This window comes from Arachis duranensis, chromosome 10 (genome assembly GCF_000817695.3).
Source record: "Arachis duranensis cultivar V14167 chromosome 10, aradu.V14167.gnm2.J7QH, whole genome shotgun sequence".
Classification (NCBI taxonomy): Eukaryota; Viridiplantae; Streptophyta; class Magnoliopsida; order Fabales; family Fabaceae; genus Arachis; species Arachis duranensis.
In genome coordinates, this window is record NC_029781.3 from 99,114,941 (window position 1) to 99,142,200 (window position 27,260).

Below are 27,260 nucleotides of genomic sequence, written 5' to 3' on the forward strand. Positions count from 1 at the left end.
ATCTCTTTCATTTGCTATTTTCTAAAAAATATAATATATATAATTTAACATATTTATAATTTAAAAAACAAAAATTAATAATTTATTCATTAAAAGCACAAAACAAAATTTAAATATAATATAAAAATCTATCAATATTATTTCAGTGTTAACAAAACTAATAATGAATAAAATTTTAATTTTAGATTTTTATATAAATAAAAGTATAAAACTGAAGATTATATTGTGATTTTATGTCACTGAAATTTAGTGGTAGGGATGGCAATACCATCCGAATCCGCGGATATCCACCAGACCCCTACTCGCTCGGGGCGGGTAATCACCCGCCTTGCACCGGAGCGAGTTTTTTAGCAGGGCGGGACCTTAGGAGCCTCTACTCGCCTTGTTGCTTACCACCCCTATTTAGCGGGTCTCTGTGGGATAAAACTTCTTTCCCTGCTTGTTCTCATTTATTTTTGGGGAGTGAATCTACATTCATGTAGAATTTGACAGATCTCTAATTTTATTTTCGTGACAAATAAGTTATGCAGATATCGTCTTAATGATTTTTTTTGTTAATTTTATGGTGCCTTTTGTTTGGTATTTAATTTTTGCTTAAATTATTTTTTATAGTAACTTTAAAATATTTAAAATTTTTTAATTTTTGTACTTTTAAATTTAAAATTAATTATTTAACTTATCTTAGTAATTAGACAATATCTTTTAAACATCATAATACACATTTTTTTTTTCATTTCTACCCAAATGTTTTCATTTGAGCACCACCATCTAAAGTTCTCCTGCAAATTCCATTTGTATACAAAATATTTTTACTACCAATAAACTGCACAGAAGATCATGTATTTATCAAATTGGTTCAATATTTTTACGTGTAGCTCATGTATTCAATTTGTATTCTCAAAATATTAGAGATAATACTAAATTGATATCCAAAAATTTTGACCTTGATAAAATGATACCTAATCTTTATTATTAATAAAATGATCTTTAAAAAATTTTAAAATTTAACAAAAATATCCAAACTTAAAAACAATGTCACATTAAACACAAAAGCGTTGTTCTGATAATTGGAAAAACTTTAGTAATAGTGGCAGAGAGCTCCAACGACATTTTCAACGAGGAGAGGAGCTTGTAGTTGCGACAATAACCAACTTTATCCCTCTCACTCCAACTCCCCCTTGCCTCCTCACCCCTAACCCGAAACCCTAATCTCTTTTCTCACCTCCTCCGCTTCCTCTTCTTCCTCCAAGCTTGATTCGCTCCACTAACTCACTCGACTCTCCAAGAGTTTCACCGCCGTCTTACTGACTCAAAAATTGTCCCACCATTACTCTTCTGTGTCAAGTCCCATGCCCATGATTTCCTCCACGAGAACACTCTCTCTTGGTTTCTCAATCTCAGCCTCGATAACCACAACAAGATTGGACTCATTGCTAAGAGAGTCGTTGTTCCTGTCGTCACTGTTATCTCGAGACTATCGCGCCCTTTTAAGGGACGGAAAGGGGAGAGAGAAGAAGAAAACTGCGACGACCCTCTATGATCTTGCTCAGTTGTTGAGGTTATTGGAGTTCTTGCAAAGTGGAAGGAAGAGAGGGGAGCAAATGGAGAGGTTCTATGGATGTGATCAAATTTTGAGTCGGGTTCTGAGGAATGGGCGAGATTTGGAAACGCCATCGTCGCAACTGCAAGCTCTCCTCCTCATCGGGAATACCATTGGAGCTCTCTGCCACCATCACTGAAGGGTAGAAAATCACACCCTTGAATAATTTCTCTTTCATATTTATTTTTGACCCCATCTATGAAATCAATGGTGAGAGATCACACCTTACTCTTCAAAGTGAAATTCAAACTTTAGAGGATCCAAATTCATTTTATATTATAATTAGGGTTGAAAATAAGTCAAATTAGTTTCTGAGTCAACTCGAACTTGACTCAATAAGAGCTCGATAAAGTGAGCTTGTGAATCGAGCTTAAACAAAAATTTAAATTCATGTATTAAATGAGTCGAATTTAAACTTAAATAAACTTAATTCATTGACATGCGAACTAATTTAATTATATATATTATATATTATAATTATTTATATTAATACATAGATCATGTATTTCATATTTTTAATTTACAATAAAAATTATAATCTTACACACATATAATTATAAAATTCAGTTTGCTAAATATATGATAATGCATTCATTTTTATTTTTGACATATTTAAATTATAATATCTTTGTTTATTTTATTAAAAATGTTCTTCCATGGATAGTCGATTCTAAGGTAGAGCTAACTGAGTTGCAAGTTTAAAGTTGCCTCTTCTCAGACCAAGTGGATTATGTGTCGGCTTCCTCTAAAAACGGCGACAATAGAGACCTGCAAAGGCACAAGTCAATAAGAGTATGAATAATAGAAATGATATTTAGAGTGAATAACGTACCTGTGATCTAGTGAATCACTTATATTTATAAAGTTGTTGTATTTGAAACGATTATCAGTATTTTTGTAACTGTTTTGAAGTGTTATGGTTGATCATGCGGTAACTGTGTTTTAGTAATTCGTTTGGGGTTTGTGTAGAGAAATTTGTGAAAAAATTTCTGTGCCGATTTGAGTTGACACGTGATTATTTGATTTTATTGGATAAGTCAGCTAGGAGAGCAAAATACATACTCCACGTACTCTTGATGTAAAACGTGTCTATTTAATTTTAATCAAATTTCAATTTATAAGTTTACTTGAGCTGAGTTATAGCCAAAAAATATATAATTTAATGGGTTAAACTAGAATGTGATACATCCAATTAAATTATTTATGATAGAAGAGAACAACATATCTATATATTAATACTTTTTATATAAAATTTCACAGTAATATGTTTGTATATGATTTTGTTGGAGCACATAAACTATAATTGATAGATAATTAGATTATATATATTGAATATGATTATGTTATTCGAGCGGATTTATAAGTTTGAGTTGGCTTGCAAATTTTTATATAATTTAAAATAAACTACTATTTTAAATATAAAAAATTGAATATTAACTATTTTAACTATAAAAAATTAAAATTATCATAATATTCATAAAAGATTGAATTAGTTCGACAAATTATTTAAATTTTTTGACAAAACTATTTAAAGAATTATAAATTTAAATAATTTTATTGAACTAACTCAACTTATGTCCAAATAAGGAAACACTTAAAATGTGGGATTAAGAACAAAGTTAGTGAAATAAAAAAAAGTGAAAATATAATTAATTTTAAAATTAAGATATAAGATTTATGCATGACAAAAATGATAAATTTAATCATGACTATTTAAATTGTTATTTTATAATTTTTATTATTTTAAAGATAAAGATTCACATATAATTATTTTTATATGAAATTAATAATAAAAAAATATTAAATAATAATTTAATTAAATTTATTAAATAATTTTAAATATTAATTTTACGTAAGTTTTAACTTATTTTAAAAGATATTTCTCCAAAATGTTAGACCAAACAAATCGGCCACTTACAGTTACAGCCCTTGATTGTTTCAACGTAGAAGTAGCCATGACCTTTGGATCAGGAAGACGAACAATCCAATGCTGATGTTGTTGGCTGTTACACATGGATTCGTTGGAGGGAAACACCAAAACATGTCTCTGATACAAATGCTGATGCAAAAGCAATGACTTGAGACCATGACACATGATTTTATTCTTTGTACCATGTTTGTTAACTTTAAACTGCATGACATTGATGGTTGCATCGTAATCATCGAAGGCCAAAGTAACTCAGTAAGTACCCTAACCAAAAAGGAAATAAAATATATTTATATGATCTACTAAATAATAAATTTGAAAATTAATTATTTTTATTAATATAATAATACATATTTTATAACATATTTATAAAAATTAAATTCATACGTATAATAAAAAGTATTATATATACTATTTTTATGTATATTTTTTTATAATTTTTAGAATAATATTATATGACCAACACAATTTATTATTTTCTATCAATATTTAACCAATANAAATAAAGTACTAGTCTAAAATATTGACCAATATTGATAAAAATTATTAGTTTCTAATATTTCTCTATTTTTATTTTTAATATTTAAAGTGATTGTAAAAAATTAAGAATAAAAATTTTTTATATTATAAAAATATATCTAAAGTTCAAAATTTCTTTCTCTCGTAAACAAAATCCACTTGTCTCTCTAAAACACACATCTTTGTATTCTCCATCCACTCCGCATTTCACATTTCACATTTCACAATTTGCTTTCTTCTTCTCTTCCCAGGATCCAATATTCACCCTTCTTGGATCTTAACGCCTCCAAGCTTATATTCTCTACCGACCCACATCGCCATTTGCGCCATTCCTTGCAGATCAAGCACCCCTTTTGGCAAACAATAAGAAAGCTTGGTTTTTTATTTTTGTGGGGGTTGGTTCCAAAAAATGGCTTCTTTCACGGTCCCATGTCCCAAGTGCCCTTCTCCTTCTTTGGGATTGAACTCCCAGAAGCTCTTCAAGCCATCTCTCTCGTTTGGATCTTTGGCTGCTGAGTCAGCTTCATCTGGGATTCGGGTATGGTTGATTTCTTATTTGTGTAGAATGTAAAACGGATCTCGTTTTGAATTGTTAACACCCTTATTATATTATTATTTTCAGCAAAAAATATACTCAGCGAATTCCAATGTAGTTTCTGTGGTGCTGGTCCTTTAAAAGCTAAAATGATATTGATTCATCTTTTCCTTTCTTTTTTTTTTCCCTTAACTTCCTGTTGCTATTTTTTCCCCCAGCATCTAACATTTTACATACGATATGTATTGTTATATACAGATTCCATAGCTTTTCTTGGATTATATTTTCAGGTGTTTTGATCATCTGGTTTATTTTAGTACTGAAGAAAGGGCAAGCACCTTAATAATTGATTGATTTTCTTTTCATTTTCTCTGTTTTCATGACAGAATTAGTTCTGAGCATAAAAAGGCCTACTTTAATACCAAGTTATAGATATAGAAAAAATAGCAATATGTTAGATCTTAGAGGCAATTCTGCTAAGGTGACTAATGTTTTTCGGACAATAGCTGCAGCAATATTCAATCATTTCTATTATAAAAATTGGCAATGCCTTGAAATCACTTGTCCCAAAAACTTAAGCTGATAGGAGGTGACATATGAATAATATTTCTAATAGTCAAATATGCATCAATGCATGAGTATATTTTAGAATGTATATAAGTTTTTATTATGTGCATGTTAATGCTTTCATATATAGTTAATTTCCCTTAATGGGAGACTACAATTGAAGATTTTCAGCATTTTTTCCCTTTTAGATAGAAATTCATTATATTCATTTTATTGGATGCCACTAATTTCCTATGTGCTGAGAAATTCAGAGTTCATCCATTGATAAAATTTCATTTTCGTAAAAGTGGTATGGTATTTATCCACTGATTAATAATAATCAATGTGTCAAATGCTTTGCAATTACTTTTATTTATTTATTTTTCAATTTTTCTTGTTAATCCTTTTTTTCGATTTACTATTATTTCCTGCAGTGCCTTAATGGGAAGCAATTTTCTGTCCAGAAGCTTCAAGCACAACGCCGTGAGGTTAGTTTCACTTTTAATTCGGACGAAAATTGTCATCCTATTGTTAAATTATGTTCTTGATGACTTGAGATCAAGTTCATTTCACATTAATTACCATGATTTGTGCAACATAGGCTGTTACTACTATTGAAAACTCTGCACCTGTATTGGTCAGTGGACCTAAAGTCGCCGCACCAAATGAGAAAGAAGACCAGAATGGGAAACCCGGTGGCACTACCACAGATCCATCTTTGGTTTCTGCATTCATGGCTCAAGTGGCAGACCTTGTAAAGTAAGACTAAGTCGCCACACCCTGCATGAAATTGCGTGACCCTCTCTCTATCTGCATATCTACTTGAGTTTAATTATGATGTGCTAATAGTTCAAAAAGTTTTACCCTATCACCTAATCAAATTCATTCGTTTAGATGACCATTTAAGTAATAAGGTATCAAGGTAGTTACTTTTGATTATGTGGCAATATATGTTCGGATGCCTATATAAAACTTGTTATATTACATAGTTACAATACAAAAAAATTAAGTCCTATCTAATTTAGGACATGAATTGTTTCAGTTGTTCTTATATGATGTTATTTTCATTGGTAGGCTTGTAGATTCCAGAGATATTGTGGAATTGCAACTTAAACAGTCAGATTGTGAGCTCATGATAAGGAAAAAGGAAGCTTTGGAGCCTCCTTCCCAGGTTATAGCCCCGGCATCAGCACCAATGCATTATGCTGCATATCCTTCTCTGCCACCTCCACCACCACCAGCGGCAGCATCTTCCACTCCTGCAAGCTCTCCACCTGCAAAAGCAGCACCTGCCTTACCTTCCCCTGGAAAAGCAAGCACATCAGGTCACCCACCGCTGAAATGTCCAATGGCGGGAACCTTTTATAGGAGTCCAGCTCCTGGTGAACCTCCATTTGTCAAGGTACAGCAGCACCACACTTCAATATCAATTTGGTCCCTCAAAGTTACATGTGACAATAGCTTTTCCTGAAAGATCCATGTGACATCGTTTTAGTTCTTGAAAGATACATGTGATATCAAATAAATTCATAAAAAAGAAAATCTCAAATAGCTGTCGCATGCATTTTTTGAGGATCAAAGTGATGTCAAATAGATGTCACATGCCATCTACAAAGCATACATGGTATCAAGGACATTAGTTCTGCATTAATAATTTTCGCTTCTGCTTTAGGTGGGAGATAAAGTACAAAAAGGACAGGTTATATGCATTATTGAGGCCATGAAACTGATGAATGAAATCGAGGTACGCATATTACTTGTTTGTTTTCTTGTTTATTCCCACGAATCGTTCCCTTTTTTGATTTCTTGTTTGCTTCCCCATTTATTTTGTACTACTTGTATCTCATTATTGTTTTAGTTAACCACTTCCATATAGTAATATACTGAAATCTATAATACAAGGCACTCTAATTATAGCATTTACTTGGTAAAGTGTTTTGAATTCCATCTCGTGTAGCCAAGTTATAGCACTCTAATTCTTTGCTTGTTTTGATGGCAGGCTGATCAAACAGGAACAATAACTGAGATACTAGTTGAAGATGGGAAACCAGTCAGTGTAGACACGGTACTCTCTCTCTCTCTCTCTCTCATATGGCAGCACATCTACAAGCTCTATTCTTGAATTTTCTAATTAAAATTCTTGTCATCTATGCAGCCTCTCCTTGTAATAGCTCCGTGAGTATCGGAACGGATGTTAGTTCCAAGGTGATGGGGATGTTTCCTGTTGGATAGCATAGGATTTGATGTTTTGAGGTTTTCTGTTGGTGAGAAATTTGTTGAACTTGAATCATACTATTTTGTCACTTCTTGAGAAAACTTTAGCTTCTTAGTCCCTTTCGCCCGCACACCTCTTCATATTTTTAGAGATATTTTAGACATAAAAGCACCGCATAATATATCAGAATGGAATATTCGAATATGTAGTTATAACTTATAAGCAGTTTTGATATTTGTAGTGTTGAAGCTTTTATGCATTTGATTATTGATGGGTTCTTTCTATGTATCTGTTGGCTGTTATGTTTGTTATATAGCATCTTTCTATATCAAATACTCAACATGCAACAAATCCGTAGCCCATCCATCTGTACTTCTGTAGCACGATTTTATATTTTACTTGGTCTTAATACCATGTCGAGATTTTAAAAGCTGGGATTTGGTTGGAAAAGCTTGGTTCAAGTGGCATATCATATGCCTCCCGAACGACTACATTCGATGTAGTGTGAGGGGGTGTGTTGTGTTGTAAAGACGACAAAAAAAACAAAAAAAAAAAAGAGAAAGCAAGCTGAGCTTTGACTACTAATTGTGTAAAATTTCTAACATGAATACTTGAATATTATATCAAAAGTAGTCTTTCTATTTCTAAAAGGATGCCAGTAGTCTTTTCCTACAAACTTTGCACATAACGATCATTATTCTCTCTTTTTGCATTGACGGATGAGTATGTTCACTGAAAACGAATGTTACTTTAAATTCCATCAAGAATGACCCGACCACTGTATAATTGGAGTTATTGGATGTTAAGAATATATTTAATCCATATTTCGAGAAACTTTACAACCACGCATTTCTTTTTGTAAGTTAAATATAAAACAAAGAATGAACGATTGTAAAGATTCCTATTTTCCAGGCTACTCACTAAATACGCTATGGGGCAATTCATTTTGTGGTATGTACAATTTGTATCCATAGAGCTCGGCATTATGGTAAAAGGAAACTGAGCATAAATACCATCAAATATTATCCAGCGAAATTTAAGGATTCAATTAAAGATTAAGCTACTGCGTGAAATTGATAATAGACGCGATCTAATAAACGCGATCCTCACCGAGGTATCAAAGCAAACATTAAAGAATATTAAACCCAACCAAAAAATTGAAAGCAATCAATGAAAATTGTGAGGAAATACGTTGTGTGATTGTACTGAAGCATCTTTGTTTTCTTTCTTAGTTAGTAACTGATGATCAAATTGTTACTTGTCTGGAAAATCAACTGCTAGTTTGACTCGAATCTTCCAACTTACTAACAGCAGAACAAAATCACAAGGAAAGGGTGAACGACCAAGTTGAATTTTTACCAATAAAAGAATGCAGCCACTATACTATAATATGAAGCAAATATAAAGGAAACAGACAAAAAATGAGAGTCTTGTAAAAAGGCGAGGAGTACTCCAGGCCCAGCTTTCCTACTCTGTTTCCTCAACTCTATTCTGTTGACACTCATCCTACTCTATTTTTCTTTTCTCCCTTCCTATTCAATGTACAAGTTAGCCTATCTATCATGTACTTACATCTATCAATATTGCCTACTGCTGCTTCTAAGGTTAGCTCTACGGCCACCACTACTTGTTATCTTGCGCATTCCACCACCCCAATCATCATCATCATCATCATCATCCTCTAAGTCCCCACTAGCCATGGGTGCAGATCTCCGAACTTTTCTGGGTGTAGGTCGCTTCCGTTTTATATTTGCAGTGTACAGTGAATAATCCACCGTATCTTCCCTCAATGCATACTTAAATTCCTGGGGGCAACATATGTATGAGAAATAATGGCTTAAGAAACACTCAAAACTAATCAGGTGCAACAAGCTCACAAGCACATGAAAGAAAGAAACATTTGGCTCAAGCAACAATACCTGGTATCTCTGTATTAATTCTTGTGGATTTGAAGGCACGCTGAACTGAGTTTCACTAATATTAAATGGGATATTCTGTCTGGAGATAACTTCTCCAGGTTTTGGCTGTTCAGTTGGTGAATATGCCTGAACAAAATAAAAAGCACCATAATGGTCAAGAGGACAGTTAGCTTCCTATCTAATCCCCCCATCCTAGTTGAAAGATGGGCAACGTTTGAAAGTAGCTAAGTGATGACAAGATGCATCAAATAATCATACCTGACATCTAGCATCATTGAGACTATACATGATTTTCAGATGTCTCTTCAATTTTAGAAGAAATTGCAGTGCAATTGCTGATAAGCAGTCTGCCTGGATAAGGATCAGGAACAAAATACGAGGGTGAGCACATGACCAGAATAATAAACAATGACTCACCCAGATATCCGCATTCATGTTCAGGTCAGTAATAGGAGGATATTTCCTACTCATGCCGTCATGCAGTGCGAGTTCAGTATGCAAATTAAAACACAAGAATGACAGCTGAAGAAACCTTTGGAATAAACTCTAATGGATTAAAATCCTGATGCTCTGGGTTGGTATGATTATGAAATCTGGAAACAAGAAATTCAGCTAAATGGGGTCCATAGAACTCGCATCTACTTTCGGGTGATCAGAAAGATGGTTGATTCACACTCAATATGGTGTTGCCGAAAGCGGGGAAGTCTACACTAAAAATTTCCAAGGCAAATTTTACCACCCTAAAGGTTAAAGTAGAGCAAAATTACTCCCCTCATATCTCTAGAGGCAAACATAGCCTAGCATCAGGAACAATCTTCCTCAAACAGCATGACATTGTTGACATAAATAAAATAATCACTGCAGGATGTACCTGAACTCTCTCCAGATCATCTTTTGAGAAGGCAAAATAATCAGAACCCACAGCATGCGGCTTTGGTTCGGAGCTGCCATTATTCGATAAAGTATCATCTGGCTGTTGGTAGAATGTTCCATTTAAATCCACTGATCTCATGTCATTCAAATCTGGACGAGCATCTAGATTTTGCTGAAATGTTCCATTCAAATCCATTGATGTTCCTTGGGTTATAATAGTGGACTTGTCTGTTTCCTGTTGATACATTCCATTCCCATTTGGTGTACTTTGATTCTCATTTCTTGATAACCTTGAACTCCAGGCTTTAAAATTCGCTTCTAGTGGCCCAGCCCTAATTTGAACTATTCGATTGATGGCATATATTAGATAAAGGGGCTCATCAGGGGAAATGAAAGGCAGCAATCCAAGGACCTCTGTGCAGTATCTGTTAAAAAGAAGCCAGGTAAAAGGTTAATAAGAACTTACATACAAAGAAAGAACAGCAACAAATAATACTTACGATAAGAAAGCTATTACTGAATGGCTCCACTTTGGATTGTCAAATTTTCGCACAATTGATGACATAAATTTATTCCTTGAATTCCTGTTCCCCCGGATGAGCTTGTATATTCTAGAAACACCAAGTCTTGCTTGAGCTAGTGAGACAGTTTCGGGTTTCCCTTTTCCAGATACAGGGATTTTAGATGGGATTTTCTGATTGCCATTTTCAGAAGCAGTGCTAATTGATTGCATGAAAATAAATGACATTTGAAGTCCATCACCCAAACGACTTTCAAAAAATGCAGGGTACCTACAGAGATTTTTTATTTATTAATACAACCACATTGACTGTTAGATATAAAAACTATGCATGTGTCTCCCAATAACAGCTAAAACTTGTAGGGATTACTTCATGAATGGTTTTTATATCTAACATTGACCTTTACTGTCATTCAGAATTGTATATAGAAGATTACTTCTCATTCATATTCATTAGGAGATGATGAGCCAGCTTTGCATTTGACTCCAGAGGATCAGTTTCAAGTGCTATTAGATATGGAACACAAGTGATTGGGTGAACAAGACCTTGGCGCAACACAACTTCAACTATCTGCATTATTAGCAAATTATTTTGTTCTAAGTACGTTGAAGCAAAAGAAAACCCAACTGCTTTTACTGTAATGCATGTATTGAGTTGGAGTGAGATATCTAATCCACACTCGAGACTGAAGGTTCAAAACCGAACACTTTGCCTTTAGACTCCTTCACGAAGTATCTACCAAGTTTCTCACATGTTCAGTCCAAAAGATTTGGAGGAATAATGCACCAAACAGCCATCAAACAATAAAATTTCCTTTTTAACTGCATTTAGTTCAAGACAACTTATTTTACTTGTTTTCTTAGCATTTGGATTATAAGGTACTGACCTTCAGAGCTGATTGGCGGACTTGTTCATTGGAATCCAAACATCTGCCTAAAATATTATCCCAATATAACTGAATTATACCCCCGCATATGTTTGTGTCCCCAGCTCCAGCAGCAACGGGTACACTCTGCACAGCTCCAACTGTGTAACCAGTTACGTTATCATCAGGTTTATCTGTTCCCATTTTGCTTTCAGCATCAAGGAGATACTCCAACATGTTTTGCAATGCTTGAATCTGATATCAGGCTGATTTAGTATCCAAAGAGAGGCACTATATATATCAAGTTGAAATATATTACCTTAAGACGAGTGTCAGCATTTGAAGATAATGTTCCCTCCAGTATCTTTCCAATATCCTTTTCCAACATGTATTCAGGCCTGGCAATTAAAATAAACCCTAGTGCCTACAAGAGATGCAAAAAATCTCAAACTTCATGATTGAACCAACATAAAAACCCAGATAAAGGCATAGTTCTTACCTGCAATGATCTAGCCTTAACAACAAAATCCTCCTCAGAGAGAAACTTTATACATAAGGTAAGACTCCTTCTGACATCAATAACTTTATTGCTTGAGCTTACCAACAAAGAATTGCCATATCGAATGAGTGATCCAAGACAAAAGAGTGATCGCCCAACTTGCTGCAAATGATTGGAGACAGTTAACTTTTATAACACATGCTATATAAAATTAAATCTAACAACCTTTAGGGACTAATTTAATAAAGATTAAGATAATAATCAATTAATAAAACAATGATAAGTATATAGTGCGAACAAGCCATGGCACAAAAACCACCAACTTTAGTGATTATCATATACCCATTCAGGCCAGGAGGAAATAGGAATAGGATCAACTTAACATTACACCTGCAGAGAAGGTATCTCAAATGAAGAGCATATGTGTCCAACAGAAATTGTACACTTGAAGCTCGTGAAACTAGCCTTCATGAACTTGCATGCCCATAAACCCAATTAACTAAAAGATGATATGTCAACATGATTCTACAACAAACCTGCTTATTGTCCAAACATTTGTAGAAGACCTGAATAAGATGCTCCACCACAGCAGCCCCTTTACTGCCTATGTTGCTTACAGAGCAGAGGCACCTGTTAAGCAAACTGAAATAAGATCTTTGCAGCAAACTCTTCTTTAAACAAAAAAACCAGAAAGCCTTTTCTCATTAGATGTTTTAGCTACATAAACAGTACGATCATTCCCAAAAAATGTCATGCACTAATTTTTTTCACCAGAGTTACATGTATGCACAGGTATTACTGCATAAGAAAGCTACTCAAATATACCAATTTAATACATCAGAATCAAAATATTTTGAAACTATGTTTCACATTTATAAGTTTCAGAGTCCATCAAACGTACTTGATACAAGCATGGACTACTGTCAAGAAAGAATGCCGGACAATCATATGTTTCAAATCTTGCTCTAGCTCCTCAACAATATTTGGAGGTAACTTCCGAAGTAAGGGCAACACAGCATCAATTACAAAGATTATACTCTCAACTAGCTGTGCAACCATGCGATTGTCAACCTGAAGACCAGAAAGATAAAGAAATGGATCCAATAAACAAACTGGCCCATAGATTTTTAATATTTTGAAAACAAATATAAGATACATATACAAATAGTGTCTGTACATCACAGCTGTTAACCACATACAGCATCCCAATTGGCGCCACCTAATACTTTGAAGTTCTAGCACTTATAGCACCATCATATAAATACTACATCAACAATAAGTTGACAATAGTGATGATGACATAGTTACTGGCTGGAATACATGATGATCTTAAAGGCTGGAGAAGCCAGGAAACATGGATGAACTTGGCTAGAAAAGCTTGAACAACCTCAGACAGAACACTGAAGTACAGCATTTTTGTGAGGACTCAAAGCTCAAAAACTGCTGCCAAACAAAATAGCTATTGTGAACAGAGAATCCTGAGATACCTTTGTGAAACAAGTGGGATGGATTCACAAAACAGTTGTGATCAGTTTCTCTATTTTAGGAAAATGAAGGAACAGCAGTAAACTTGAAACAAGGGGCCCTAGTTTAAAGATCAGTTGAAATCATGGTCAAATAGTGGATTCCTGAGACACATCGCAATTTAGCAGTGACTACTATGGATCACGGAGGAGTATTACGAATAAGTACATAAGCCCTGCAAATTCTGAAACAGCTACCCCAATAACAGACATGATAATGCTGGGTGGTTTAGTTAAATTGCTATCCAATATATACACAATAGTAATTGACCCAATCCAAGAGAAATGAATCCAAGTAACACTTGACTCCACCAATAAGTAAAGTGAAGAAGATAGTACTAACCTGCGTTTTAAGATATGGCTGCAAAGTAACAACAAACTGGGATGGGTTTGAAGCAGGTGCACAGAGAGTTGGGTCCACAAGACAAAATGCATGCAAGGCCAGCACATATGGTAGAGCATGCACCTCCACTTCATTGCTATTAATTTCCTCAACCTGATCGTCAACATAAATTCCATTACTTCCATATCAACATAGGCCAACATATGTTAGATGCACCATCAAGACACCGACATACCTGCAATATCTTCTCCAGCAAGCATTTGCACATTAACTCACAGCGCTTACGCACTGTAGCAAGGGACACAGGGTTGACACCAACAGCTTTTGCAGCTTGGGGCAAAAAATCAAGTGATAAGTTGCGCTTTATTACAGTTACAAGAAGTTGATTGTTGGGCATTCTCCTGAGCATTTCAACAATTTGCTCTGTTTTCTTAGCCACCTCGAGTGGAACAGTACTACCATCTCCAAAGACCTGAGTTTGTGAACCATAAGGCTCCTCAAACCAGAACTCATGAAACGTTTTGCAAACAAGGTCCTGCAAATGAAAAGCATGATAAGGGGAAGATCTTAAACAGCAGAAGAGGTTCAAGTCATTGACAATAAATATAGATACTCTATCATATGACACAGCAACAAATAAGAGCAGGCTCCAACATGAGTGACTAATTTATACAGGAGGAGGTAACTACCCATTAATATCCTTCTTAAATAATATAAAGGGTAAAATATTATTTTAATCCCTATGGTTAAGTCCCAACTTCGTCCCTAATGTTTAAAATGTTCTTTTTTTGTCCCAAATGTTTCATTTCATTCTATTTTATCCTTCGGTCAAAATTAAAACGTTTTCTTCTAAATATACCCTTTTTCTCTTATTATTTATTATCTTCTTACTTTTCTTATTCTTCTGCTACTTTCACTCTCAAATCACTACAACTACCACTATGACCACTACAATTATGACTTTCGTTGCTACTTAGAAGAAAATCATAATAGAGGAAAAGGTATTTTTAGAAGAAAAAATTTTAATTTTGACCAGAAGACCAAAATAGGATGAAATAATACGTTTGGAATAAAAATAGAACATTTTAAACATTAGGACAAATTAGAACTTCGTTGAAAAGTTAGAGACTAAAACAATACTTTATCCTAAAATATAGATCAAAATTTATGCTTAATAGGAACATGTTGGGGAAAAACCTACAAACCTAACATTACCTTACTTCAATAAATAAATTACCATGCTGACAAATAGGTACAAAGTAATTACAATACTAGTGCCTTGTCTCAAAAAGACTCGAGCAGCAACTGCAAATACCTGGATACTTGACTCATCATCACTAATGCGTGAAATTATTTCTGTGCAAGCCCTAGTATAGCCAGAGAAGTTGACATTTGAACTGCACATGTCTCGAATAAGTTTTATTGCTCGTTTTCGAACACTAACTCCAGTATCCTTGATTCTCTCAGCGATCTTTTCAAAATACTACACAACACAGGAAAGAAAATTGGTTAAAATTTGTAACACTTCATCAACCCAAATATGATGGGAAGAAAAAAAATATAGGCTACAGGTGTCCTCATAACAAAATAATAAAGCAAGATCAGTTTTAACTGTAACCATTAAGGAAAAGTCCATTGACACATACCTTAAAACCCACATCTGGATGTGAAGCAATGTGCCTGCCGACAAGTTCCAATGCTGCTTCTCTAACAGAAATTGCAGAGTCACAAAACCTTCCTTCAACAGCTGACTGTACTCGTTTATCACCCAATACCTCTGGATCAGCCTCTACAATGATACTAACCTGCTCGTTATATGAGATGAAAGAAAAAATTAATTAAATGCCAGGAAACAATAAAAAGCAAACTCATTTTCACAAAAGAGCAGTATATTTTTAGAAATTGACTAGACTTACAGCTCGTAAAGCCTTAGCCCTGATAACTGGAGAGTTCTCCCTTAGGCTTGCCTGGATACATAACAGAAAAAGAAATAATTAAACACAATGAATTACAGTTCATTTGGAAAATCATGCAAATGGAGAATATCAACTAACCAGAAGCACGTGAAGAATCTTATCAAACCCTCGACAAAATGAACTGTTTTGACCCAAAATTAAAGTAATCTTCTTAATTGAATCCCTCGTCAACGTGGATGAGATGGTACTAGAGTCCCGTACAATGATTCTTGATTTCATTCTAGCAAGGTGGTATATAGGCTTTCGCTGACAATTAGGATCATCTTTGTACCACAGGCAGAGATAAAACCTGCACATCATGCACATGAATTACCATTGCTTGCATAAAACTCAAATATGTCAATTAGGAGAACTGTCAAGTACAAACCAGCAAACGAACAGATGGATATCATCAGCAGAAGTGACATCTTGAAGGTAATTCAAGAGCAACTGTTGAACAATTTCATGCTTTGAAATTTCAGAATCTTTTGACGCATTACGTTTCTTTGTCACGTCATCCTTACACCGGGAATTGCAATATGACTGTAATACAAGCAGTTGCTTATGACAGATGCATGTCTGACAGTACCAGTTCCGGTTGGAAACTTCATGTTCTTTAATACCCAGGCAGTCAGTGTGGAAGGGTCTCTGGCAGCCATGGCATATCAATAAATTGTCGGTACTGCCATCCATACAGACACAACAAGAATCTTTTGGATATTGCTGATTAGCACTATCCTGACCATGTAAATCCTGAAGTATCCAGAACTTCTCCTGGCTACAAACCAAAGCATCACGCTTCAACCTTGCAGCAATTGTACCAAGAATATCAATAGCCATGGAACGTGCAGAGACATCCTTAGATTTCGGCCCAGCATTCTGAAGTAGTAGGACACAGAGAACCTGAAACAATTCTCAATGTAAACTTATCTGATATATTTAGCAAATCAGTAGTAATACATCCAGATACACACACACACACAGCTACCTCCAAAATGGGAGCTGAAGCAGGATACTCGGGCAAATTTAAAGTTGTGAGTAAATCAGTAACAAGATTCTCCATTATGGATTTCAGCTCTGAAGCATCCTGGGTCTTCACACTTGCAAACCGCTGAAGTACACGGCTCCAGAATAGACAGCAAGCTTCTGTTGTGGCTTCATGGCCTTTAGTTGGATCATTAGGGTCAACCGAGACTTCCAACACAGCATTACCACTTGATGCTTGTCTTAAAGCATCTGGAAGGTTAGCACTACAGTGAATTAACTGAATCAGCAAAGCGGTAACCATCTGGATCTGTCTTTGCTCTTCCTCGCGTATGTGGTAGGCTCTTATAGCTCGTTTTGAATATGGTAATTTCCAAAGAAGCTGAAGCACTTCATCTATCACATATGTGCGATGTTGTGTGTATAAATAGAATATCTGTGCCATCATGTTGTAAAAGCGATTTTTAAAATTAGTTGCTGAAATAAGCATGGAAGCCAACATTGGAAAACCTCTTAAAGATAGAAGACAAATATCAGTACCGCGCTAAGTAAACCAATTGCCTTCAGCTGCAAAAGCTGGATATTCTCAACCATGAATGTTGTAATGCTTGTTTTTACAAGTTGAAGAATGCAACTATCTGATAACCTCTCAATTAACAACAAATCCTTCAGCAATCCAAGAACAGTGCATAATTTCTGAAGGATAGTATTCACAGCAGAAGAAACCCTAATAAAGTGAAGACCAGAGTTATAATAATAAGAAAAGTATATTATCAAATCTAATGTGAGATCAATCCAATTGAAGAAGTTAAATAATAATAATACTAATAATAATAATAATAATAATAATAGCACCTGTTTGATGTTGATTTCCTCATCTTTGTACTCTTGCTGGTACGACGTTTCTTGCTTGCCGAACCAAATTCTGCATCATTTTCTTCATAATAATCATCAACTGGAGAACATAACAATTAGCTGTATCAATATCAAACCACATAGAAGAAAAACTTCTTTCTAATCTCTCCCTTGCCCAATGGACAACAGTCAAAGGATTCTTCAAATGAATTATAATGCATCATTAACTACAGATATGCTATACAGTCAAAAATGCAATTTTATAAGAAGTCTTGCATTTCCAGTAGCATCTCCATTCTCCAAAATGCACAGTCATGAAAGCAAATAAATACTTTATTAAGAAGAAAAACCAGAAGAAAAAGGAAAAAAAAGACTAACCTTCACATGCAGTGTTTTCACTAGGTCTGTGTAACGCACGATACGATGGATCACTTGCACACATAACATCCATTATTTGACGCCTGGAAAACTCCAAAATTCTCTCAATGATCTGACAGGCATAGATTACATTTAGGATGTGTTTTGGAACATTAAAAAACTTAACTTATTTCAATAATCACTTATTTGTATAATCGCTTTTTAAAATGATCGTCTAACAATCAATTTATATTTAGATACTTCGTTAAAAAGTGACTTAAAGATAATCTTGTGTGTTTGGAATGTATGAAAACAGCTATTTTCTAAATGGTATATGAAATTATTGTTTATATTATTTTTTATAAGGTATAATTACCAAAATGGGTATGGAATGATTATTTATATTATTTACTATTTAATACTTGAAGTCAAATAGGCAAAAATTATTAAAATTTTCAAATAATCAACTTTTTCTTATAAGCTATGTTTAGCTTAAATAAATTAGTTTTGATTATATTCTATTTTCAGTTTTATGCAAACTTGATTATTTTTAGGTAAAAGACTTTTTCTTTAAAGAAACATTTTTCATGGTTCCCAATCATGCTCTCAGACCAACTCATATTGCACATTAAGAATCAATAATCAGAAGGAACTAACATTTCGCACATCATCGTCACAAGAAAAATTACAGATTCCATAATATATAACAACACTTTTATCCTGCTGGGGGCCCGTTCTGTATATACTAGCTTCAACCTAAGGAGGGTTCTTATAAAATTCTAGTTATCAAAAATAACAATTGTTTGAAACTTGCTAAATCAACACACCTCTTCTTTATAAATTTGCTTCGGCATCTGAGTGTGAGCCATCACAGCTAGTGCAGCATGAATGGACTCCAATGCGATCAAAATAGATGAAATTAGTTCCGAGTCTGACTGAAACACAGAACAACATGGTTGTGACAACAATGATTAACATAAGACAATCAAGAATATGAGATCACTGTACATTACTTAAAATGGATCCCAATAATTAAGGTCAGGAACAATGGATCAAAACAACATCATTGAACTCGATCAAAAATCAAACTTCCAATTAGCTAATCCACATTCTTTCCTGAAAGTTGCTAATTAAATTTTGTTATCTTTTCCCCTAATATCTTCATTTATTTATTTTTCTTTCAATTGACCAATTTATGTGTCCTGCAAGTTGGGAGACATTCTTTTTCCTTTTTCCCTTTTCTAGATAACCAATTCTAAGCTATTCTTGTAAACAAACTCCAGAGATTTGGAGGATGCATGGAGGATAAAACGTTGTCTAGCAATAGCACAGGTTAGTTGGAGTTAAATACAAAATTTCCAGGTAATATAAATAGCATTTTTCAAACATTCCAAACACAATAATTGATAAAAACTTGTTCAATCATTAGCATCTCTCATTTCCCAAAATGGCACAATGGAATTCCCCTTCTCCCAAGTTCTCCATGCCAGCTCAGCATTAGGTTATTACATCCATGGGTGTAGTAGCATGCTCTGACTATAGCTCCTCAAAGCAGACTCCCATTAGTACAACATAGAGAACTTTCCCTCATACATGTTTAGAAATTGAAAAACTGCTTTACATATAACCCTTTTGGTTCTGTTTTACTCTTTGCATAGAGGAACTCTTATTCCCTATCTTGTATTATTCGTCTTTTTGTCTTAATGAAATTCTTCTTTCAAAAAAAAAAAAAGTTAAGTGTTATTGTTGCTGATATTTTCCTTCCTAAGGTCTAGTCCTACTTTCTACTTGTTCTTTTTTCCTCTCCAATAACATGTCCTTTCACACACACAAAATCCTAACAATCGAACAAGTTCCATAACAGGTAATGATGCATTTCAAATTATTCTACAAGAATTGAAATCTTGAAGCATATGTAATGTAGCAAATATGAATGGTACCATCAAACATCAATTGGAAAAGACAGTAATGGAATCACTAGAGAAATTAAAACAATTTTACATAAATGACTTATTCCACAATAAAGAAAACCTCAGTCAAATGACCATGAGTCTTAAAAAGATTAGACTTCACCAACCAAAGTCAAATGTATGTAGAAATTAGAGGAAACACGAGAACCGAAATCTACGAATTTTTCATGTCATTTTGGTCTTTGACATAGCATTAGAGACAATTCTACCAGGTCAAGACTCAAGGATTCAATCCATGTTGCCAGATTCTTTAAAAATAAAGTTCAATTTCAGAGAAAATTTAAAAATGAGATGACCATGTTTCAAGAGCAAAAGTTCTGCATGAATAATCATATTAGGCAGCGATATAAAAACAACCTCGATCCTTACAGCCTATGAGACTATATATAACTACATTTTACTAGACTGGAAAAATCTAAAAACAACGAAGTGATAGCGACCTAATAATCTGAAGTCTTGATGCTTGAGGAATCTCACTATGGATAACATATTATCTCAGTACGGCTGTCTTTGGCAAATGTTTCATGCATCTTAGTGTTTTACCATTGTATTATTATTGCCAATCCCTTTAAGATTAAGCCTAAACCTAATAATCAGAAGTCTTTCTGCTTGAGGAATCTCATTATGGATAACATATTATCTCACTAGTGTTGTCTTCAGGCATGTTTCATGTCTCTAGTATTTTACCATTGTATTATTATTGCCAATCCCTTTCAAGATTAAGCCAAACTATTGTATCACGCTATGTTTAATCAATCTGTTTTTGCCACATATCTCTGTAGCTCATAACCTTAGAAGCTTGATCTATATACTTAAGAAGCTACTTCGTTACAAACTTCTGATAAGTACCAAGTACAATACTGTGTACAAGTCAGATTTTGAATAATTTTTACCGAGAAAAATTGAGCTCTTAAGTCAGCTACTTCCAAAATGAAAATTCAGCATATGAAGTAGTTGATAAGTAACTTACATTATCACAATCCTCAATTGACAGGCCTTCTGCCCTATGTATTTGATGATCTAGAACATTCAGTATCCTCACAAGGACTTCAACAGGAACAATATGCAGAAGTTTCTTCTCATGTATAGACATTATTTCATTAACAAGCAATCTAAGATCTGAAAGTGACAATGGCAGCCATTCTGCTTCATCTCGATCATCAGTCTGAACTTCAGCTTTGCTGCATAAGTCTTCCAAAAACTCACAAAACCTTCCAATGGTTGCATCTAAAATGATACAAGTTACCAGTCGTTTAGACGCATAAAAATGATCATACAAAACTCATACATATATATACATACAGAGCACAAATAACATTAACACGTAGGAATCATCCATAGCACCTTGAAGCTCGGCAGAACTGGGCCCTACAGAAATTCCATCGCCTCCTTTCTTCCTTACTTTTGATTTTTTGGAAGATAACGTTGAAATGTCCTGCCAAAACATTTTGAGAATCAGCAAACCATAGAAATCTAAACAAATGCACAAAGCAACTGCATCCATACATTTGAAGAAAAATGGTCATGTTGATGATTAGGGGTTGCATTGTAGTCTTCTTTAGTTTGATTTATGCCAGGAAGACTCGACTCACGGAGCTTCTTCTCACCCACCGCACGACCAGAGATCTGCTCCTTGACAGGACCTGAGAAACTTGAACAATACAATAAACAATAAGCAGAGCACCATCAAATTTTGTAATGAAAATTATAACCACAGGCAAAGATAAGCTCTGGCTGGATACATGATTACAAGACTAGTTTGAAAAACCGAAGCTCTAGTTTTACCAAAGAATAACATTGCTTATGTACATTGCATTTTCACACACGAAGCTGCCATTGAACTGGGATTGAGACCAAGTCAAGATGCTGTACATCTACACAGACCAGAGTACAATGCTATGTCCAAAAAAAAATAAACGTCTATACCAACTAGCAAGTGATGTTGAACCTCTTGAAAGTTATAACTGACAGTAACTCATGACTCATGAGCATTAAATAAAAACGTCTTTAATGTAGGACAGTTTCACTCTGTCCTAAATCTCAGCCTCTTAAATCATTGTAGTATAATGAGCAGCAACAAGCCTATGAGACTGGAATAGATCCGGAAAGGTAACATTCACAAGGAAAACCATGTACTGTGTTTACCTGTGGTACTGTATTCAAATGCTTCAGGATTGCACCTGAGAACCTCATCATGGAGTTCCAATGGCTCAATGTACATATACGAACCACTGCTGTTATCATCTCTTAAGTTTCTATATAAAACACAACACAATAGATAAAAATTAAATTAAATTCAGTAATAATATCAAAAATAGTAACAGAACCAAAATTGACCACAACAGCAACAAAACAACATTAATATGAACACATGAAAATAACTGAACTAAATATCAGTTATTTGCCTAATCATAAATCAACACGATAAACTAATACACACTGCTCATAAAGCAGTTATCTCTTCACTAATATTCTATCCATGAAGTTTAAATAATAACAACAATAATAATAACCAATCAACAGTTGTAAAGCATTAAACTCTACTCAAACCAACAACAATAGCATCAATCAAAATCTAAGTCCAATACTAATATTCCTGTGATATAAACCTGCAAACTTCAGCAAGAATGCCTTAAACTAAACAACTTCAACTACTAAGGTGCCAAACTCGTACAGCACCAAAAGTCTCAATTCATCGCATAGGCTACAGTAAATCGCATGGAAATTCACGCGCGTCTAACTTCATCTCGCAAATTCCAAATTCAAAAAACAAAAGCACCGAATATTCCCCGTGAAATCAGTACCTAATATAGCATTTCCCTACCACTTCAAAGCTCAAATATCAATCTCAGAGATAGCATATAATGCAGAACAAAAACTGAATAAAGAACCACGGCGGTGGCGGCGCCGGAAGTGTCTGGAAAACTCATGAAATGGTACAGCTCAGCTCTGGGAGGGCATGGAATGACGAATACGGTTGGTGAATGGTAGAATTTGGGGAAAATTGAAAGGAATTAGGGTTTGAGTGAAGAGTGAAGAGAAGTAGAAGCTTAAGAGTGTGTGAACCCTAAGTGGTGAGCCTTGAGACTTGAGAGGGTTAGATTGGGAAGAGAATTGGGGAAGCGATTGGCGGGGAAATTGAGCCGGTTTGGGAAAATGATTTCGGAGTATCGAGCTAAGTGGATTTGGTTTATATGCGGGTGAGAACAGAGCTAACGGTGAAGTTACGGAATTCTCCTTGTTGTGGGTGGTTTTGTCAAGATTGCGGTGCAAGCTAACCTGACGAAGCGACGGCAACACACGCCGGTGAGTTAACTGTAGCTACAAAATTGTTTGCTTTTTTTTCAAGGGGTGAATATTTAAATTTTTTTAAAATTTAGTTGTCAATAATAAATATGATGCAAATAAAAAAATTTAAAAATATTTTTAAAATTTTTATTAAATTTAAAGGATAAAAAATATACTTTATTTTGTAAAATAAAAATTGATTAATTTTGTTGAACTATAAAATGATATGCATCGCTTTTTAAATTTTCATTTTTGTGGAAAAATTTTTATGATTTTTATGTAAGTTTTTTTCTTTTTAAAAAGAATAAATGATCATTAGAACAGTTAATTATGTAACTTTTTTCTCAATCATACTAAAAAAATTGAATTTGAGAATCTTAAGTAATTTTTTTAAATTCAAACACTTGTGTCATAGCTTTTGAATTTTAAATTCAAATTATTTACTATTTATTCTTAATCTTCTTTTCTTCTCATTTTAATTTTGACAATTTATTTTGCTTGTGTCACCTTATAATTTCTTTTATTTTCAAATTTTAGAAAAATAATAATATGTACACAAAACATTAGTTACTAAATCAGTTATTATTTATTTATATATAAATATATATTTTTAATTTATTTTTAATATGTATTTTATATTTTTAATATATATTATATATTATATATTATATATTATAAGATACTAATTTTATGGTTAATTGTTACTGCATATGTAACATAGATAATTTCAATATTTTTTTTTGGTCATAGATAATTTTTTTTTTTCAAAAGGTCATAGATAATTTCAATTAATTGATGTTCAAAACAAATTGGGCTTTTTAATAAGTGTTATTGTCTTTGCAATATCCTTCGGGTGTGAGATTCCCGTTTTGTTTTTGTCAATAAGATAGTGTTTATTATTGCTTGCGCCTAATAGTGTGGGCTTTGTACTTTTAAGTTTTCTTCGTAAAATATGGTATAAAATTTTATATTCCTCGACCCAAGAAAACTTCATATTATTAACAAAAAAAATCACAAGTCCAAAAAACAAAACTATAAAAGGTTAAGAGATAAAATTTTGGCTGAGGCATGTGATTCAGTGGCAAAAGTATTTGCTCAAAGTCTCAAACCAAAGCCACACAAGTTTGAATCCTAACATTGGTTGGTGACTAGGTTAGTGTGTGTGAGTGTGTAACCTAACATTAAAGATTACCCAATTCATCGAAAAAAAAGGAGATAAAATTTTGATCCAATTTTTTACAAATACTATTAGAAAGTTAGGGTTTAGGACATTTTTATCTATAGAATTTGTTGCTTTTTAAACCTAGGTGAAAACTTTGGAATTTTTTTTTTTGGTAAATGACCGAGAACTTTTAAAAACTGAAAAAGGTATTTAAAGATCATATTTTACTTTTATTTATTGTATGTATTTTTTTAAATAGTTATTTAAATATTTTTTAAAAATTATGATCAAATTAACAAATCATTTGTCAAATACAAAAATTATTTATCATTTATAAAAAATAATTTGTTGTTATTTTTGCTATGTTTTAAAATCTTTTAAAGATTTATTTGTCCATTATATCTTTGAAAATTGTTTTTCTCAACTATATAAACTTTAAGATATTATTCTTTAATAACTAAATTATTTCTAATTGAGTTTCTAAAATTATCACAATAAAATTTTCTTTTAACATTATTTTCAAATTAGAAGACCGAACAACTTACTTAGGCTGTGTTTGTTTACGGAACACTAAGAATAAGACACAAAGATATACAATTGTATTTGATAGATACGACGTGGATAGAGATACTATATCCAAAAATATTAAATTAATATATTTTGCGTTCATCTTAATAGAAAAGATACAGTGAAGCACAACTTATTTTTTATTTTATTTTTTTATTTGTTATTTTTTATAATTATATTTTTTATTTTAAATTTTTTAACCAAAAATAAAAATAAATTAAACTTTTATAATTTGTATTTCTATATGTTTTATTTTTTTTCAATATATTGTCTTGTTCTATTTTCAGACTAAACGAAATCTTATGAACATGTCTTCATGGCATTGGTTTTATATAGTTATTATTTAATTTTTTTATAATTATTTTTTATTGTTTTATAACTTACTACATATAATATCATAAATTTTGTATAAATATAAAAATTAAATATACTATTTTATTAAAAATATGCTATTCTAATTAAACTCGATTGAATTAATTGCACCTCTGAAGCTTTTTCTTTTACATATGGAAAATAAATTAGTTATACATGTTAAAATGGATCTATATAAGATATAAGATAATAGTATGAGTTAAATATCAAATTCATCCCTGGAAGATACTTCGATCTCCATATTAGTCCTTGAAAGATAAAGTTAATCAAAAGAGTCCTCGAAAGTTACACGAGTGAATCACGTTTGTCCTTCCATTAACTTTCTTGGTGATCTGGATAACATCTGCTGACGTGTGTTGTTAGCTTCCCACATGGAAGAGGCCAAGCTGTCATAACCTATTGCTGACAAGGTAAGTTTGGCAAAACAGTTCAAATAAGTCCCTAAGTGTTTGAAACCTAATCCTAATTTCCACAATAAATAGGTCACCTTCAGCAATCAGAGGACCATATGCGTGGGATTGTGTTGAAATTGCTGGTTTGGGGCGACGGTGGAGGCAGAAAATGGAGGCCGTGGTGGTGGTGTGTCGTTTTTGTCGAACGGCAGTAATGGTTCGAGGGCCTCAATCCGAACCAGGAGGAAAACCCATGAGGAATCATGTTTCTGTGGGTTGAAGGCTGCGATAAGAAAATCTGGGACAACAGAAAATCCAGATAGACTGTTCCTTGCATGTCCAAGGTACCGGGTGAGTGTTGTGTAAGAAGTTAAGGGTTTTCCATGTTGTTTTGTGTTTTGGGGTTTTGTTTAATTTTTTATTTTGATTTTTGAATTTGCAGAAGGGTAGTCACTGCAACTACTTTAAGTGGGTTGAGGATGATGAGTATGAAGGGGTGGGAAGGTGGAAGAAAGAAAGATTATGGGGCTGAGCTGCAGGTTGATAGTGACTGTGATGAATGGAGGTTGAAGGTGGCATGGAGACTGGGCAGCTAGGAAGCTGAAGTAAAAGCATTGAAAATGTTAATAGTTTTTCTGTTTGTGGTAGTTGTGCTTAATGTGATCGTTTGTAGTTTGTTATCTCGTTCCGAGTAAAGCAAATTCTGTTGATATGTAATGGTATAATGAGATGAATCCATTGAATGAGAATAGATGTTGCATTTGGTTTTTTTAGATGAAGACAACACAATCCAATTCAAAGGTTCCAAACCAATTCTGATCACTATTAAAGTAAGATGTTAAGGAATGGACATAATCAGTAGTCAAGGAACTCTTAAACATTGAGTAGTCAAAGTACTCTTAAACATTGAGTTGCCATAGAAGGCTACATGTCAAATTGTCTTAAGGACCAAAATAAAAAGGTTTAACATGAGGATACAAACCACATCAAAGTCATAAGCTTTTACATGAGTATCCTAGACCAAAATAAAAGGGCATAGTACAATTTTCAGTTACATAGAAGACCAAAATGTAGATAATGGAACTTCAATTGCCTTGTGCAAAATAACATAAATTATCCTGACACAAAAATAAATTCAACCAGAATACATTTCAACACCAATCAAAGTCATTTATCAGTCTTTCTTGGAGGCTTGAAGCCTGGAGTAGGAACGAAGGTCATAAATTCGGCCAGTTTTTTAGCAGTGGCTGAACTAGTCCCCTTGATTGTCTCAGCAGAGATAGCGACTGGTGCAGCTACAGTAGGTTTAGGAGAGGATTGAAGTCTGGCTTTTCCTTTAATGACCTTTAACTTGGATGGCCTAGCTGTGACTTGTTCCTACATAATTTAATGGTAGATCTAGATTTAGATTTAGCTTATAAAAGAAATGAGATAGGTTTAAAAGAAATAACAAATGTTTAAAATAAATCATAT

The 27,260-nt window shown here is 33.6% G+C and overlaps 2 protein-coding genes across 2 annotated transcripts; one reads left to right on the forward strand and one right to left on the reverse strand.

Moving 5' to 3' along the window:
* The first annotated feature begins 4,204 nt into the window (after positions 1–4,204).
* Positions 4,205–7,630, forward strand: LOC107471174 (biotin carboxyl carrier protein of acetyl-CoA carboxylase 2, chloroplastic). The gene is made up of 7 exons (XM_016090611.3): positions 4,205–4,584; positions 5,562–5,615; positions 5,729–5,886; positions 6,202–6,529; positions 6,800–6,871; positions 7,127–7,192; positions 7,283–7,630. Exons 1-7 carry the CDS (start codon positions 4,456–4,458, stop codon positions 7,304–7,306), a joined length of 831 nt encoding a protein of 276 aa, XP_015946097.1. The 5' UTR covers positions 4,205–4,455; the 3' UTR covers positions 7,307–7,630.
* A 912-nt stretch (positions 7,631–8,542) lies between these two features.
* Positions 8,543–22,265, reverse strand: LOC107471173 (sister chromatid cohesion protein SCC2). Its single transcript, XM_021132729.2, has 27 exons — positions 22,152–22,265; positions 21,513–21,649; positions 21,351–21,441; positions 20,977–21,233; positions 18,864–18,971; positions 18,058–18,169; positions 17,680–17,779; positions 17,365–17,551; positions 16,829–17,260; positions 16,229–16,743; positions 15,940–16,150; positions 15,802–15,852; positions 15,532–15,690; positions 15,201–15,368; positions 14,121–14,420; positions 13,886–14,038; positions 12,921–13,090; positions 12,556–12,649; positions 12,020–12,181; positions 11,840–11,944; positions 11,542–11,775; positions 11,092–11,225; positions 10,635–10,925; positions 10,133–10,559; positions 9,520–9,612; positions 9,262–9,387; positions 8,543–9,147 (listed from the first exon to the last, which is right to left on the reverse strand). Exons 1-27 carry the CDS (start codon positions 22,225–22,227, stop codon positions 8,920–8,922), a joined length of 5,121 nt encoding a protein of 1,706 aa, XP_020988388.1. The 5' UTR covers positions 22,228–22,265; the 3' UTR covers positions 8,543–8,919.
* Between the last annotated feature and the right edge of the window lie 4,995 nt (positions 22,266–27,260).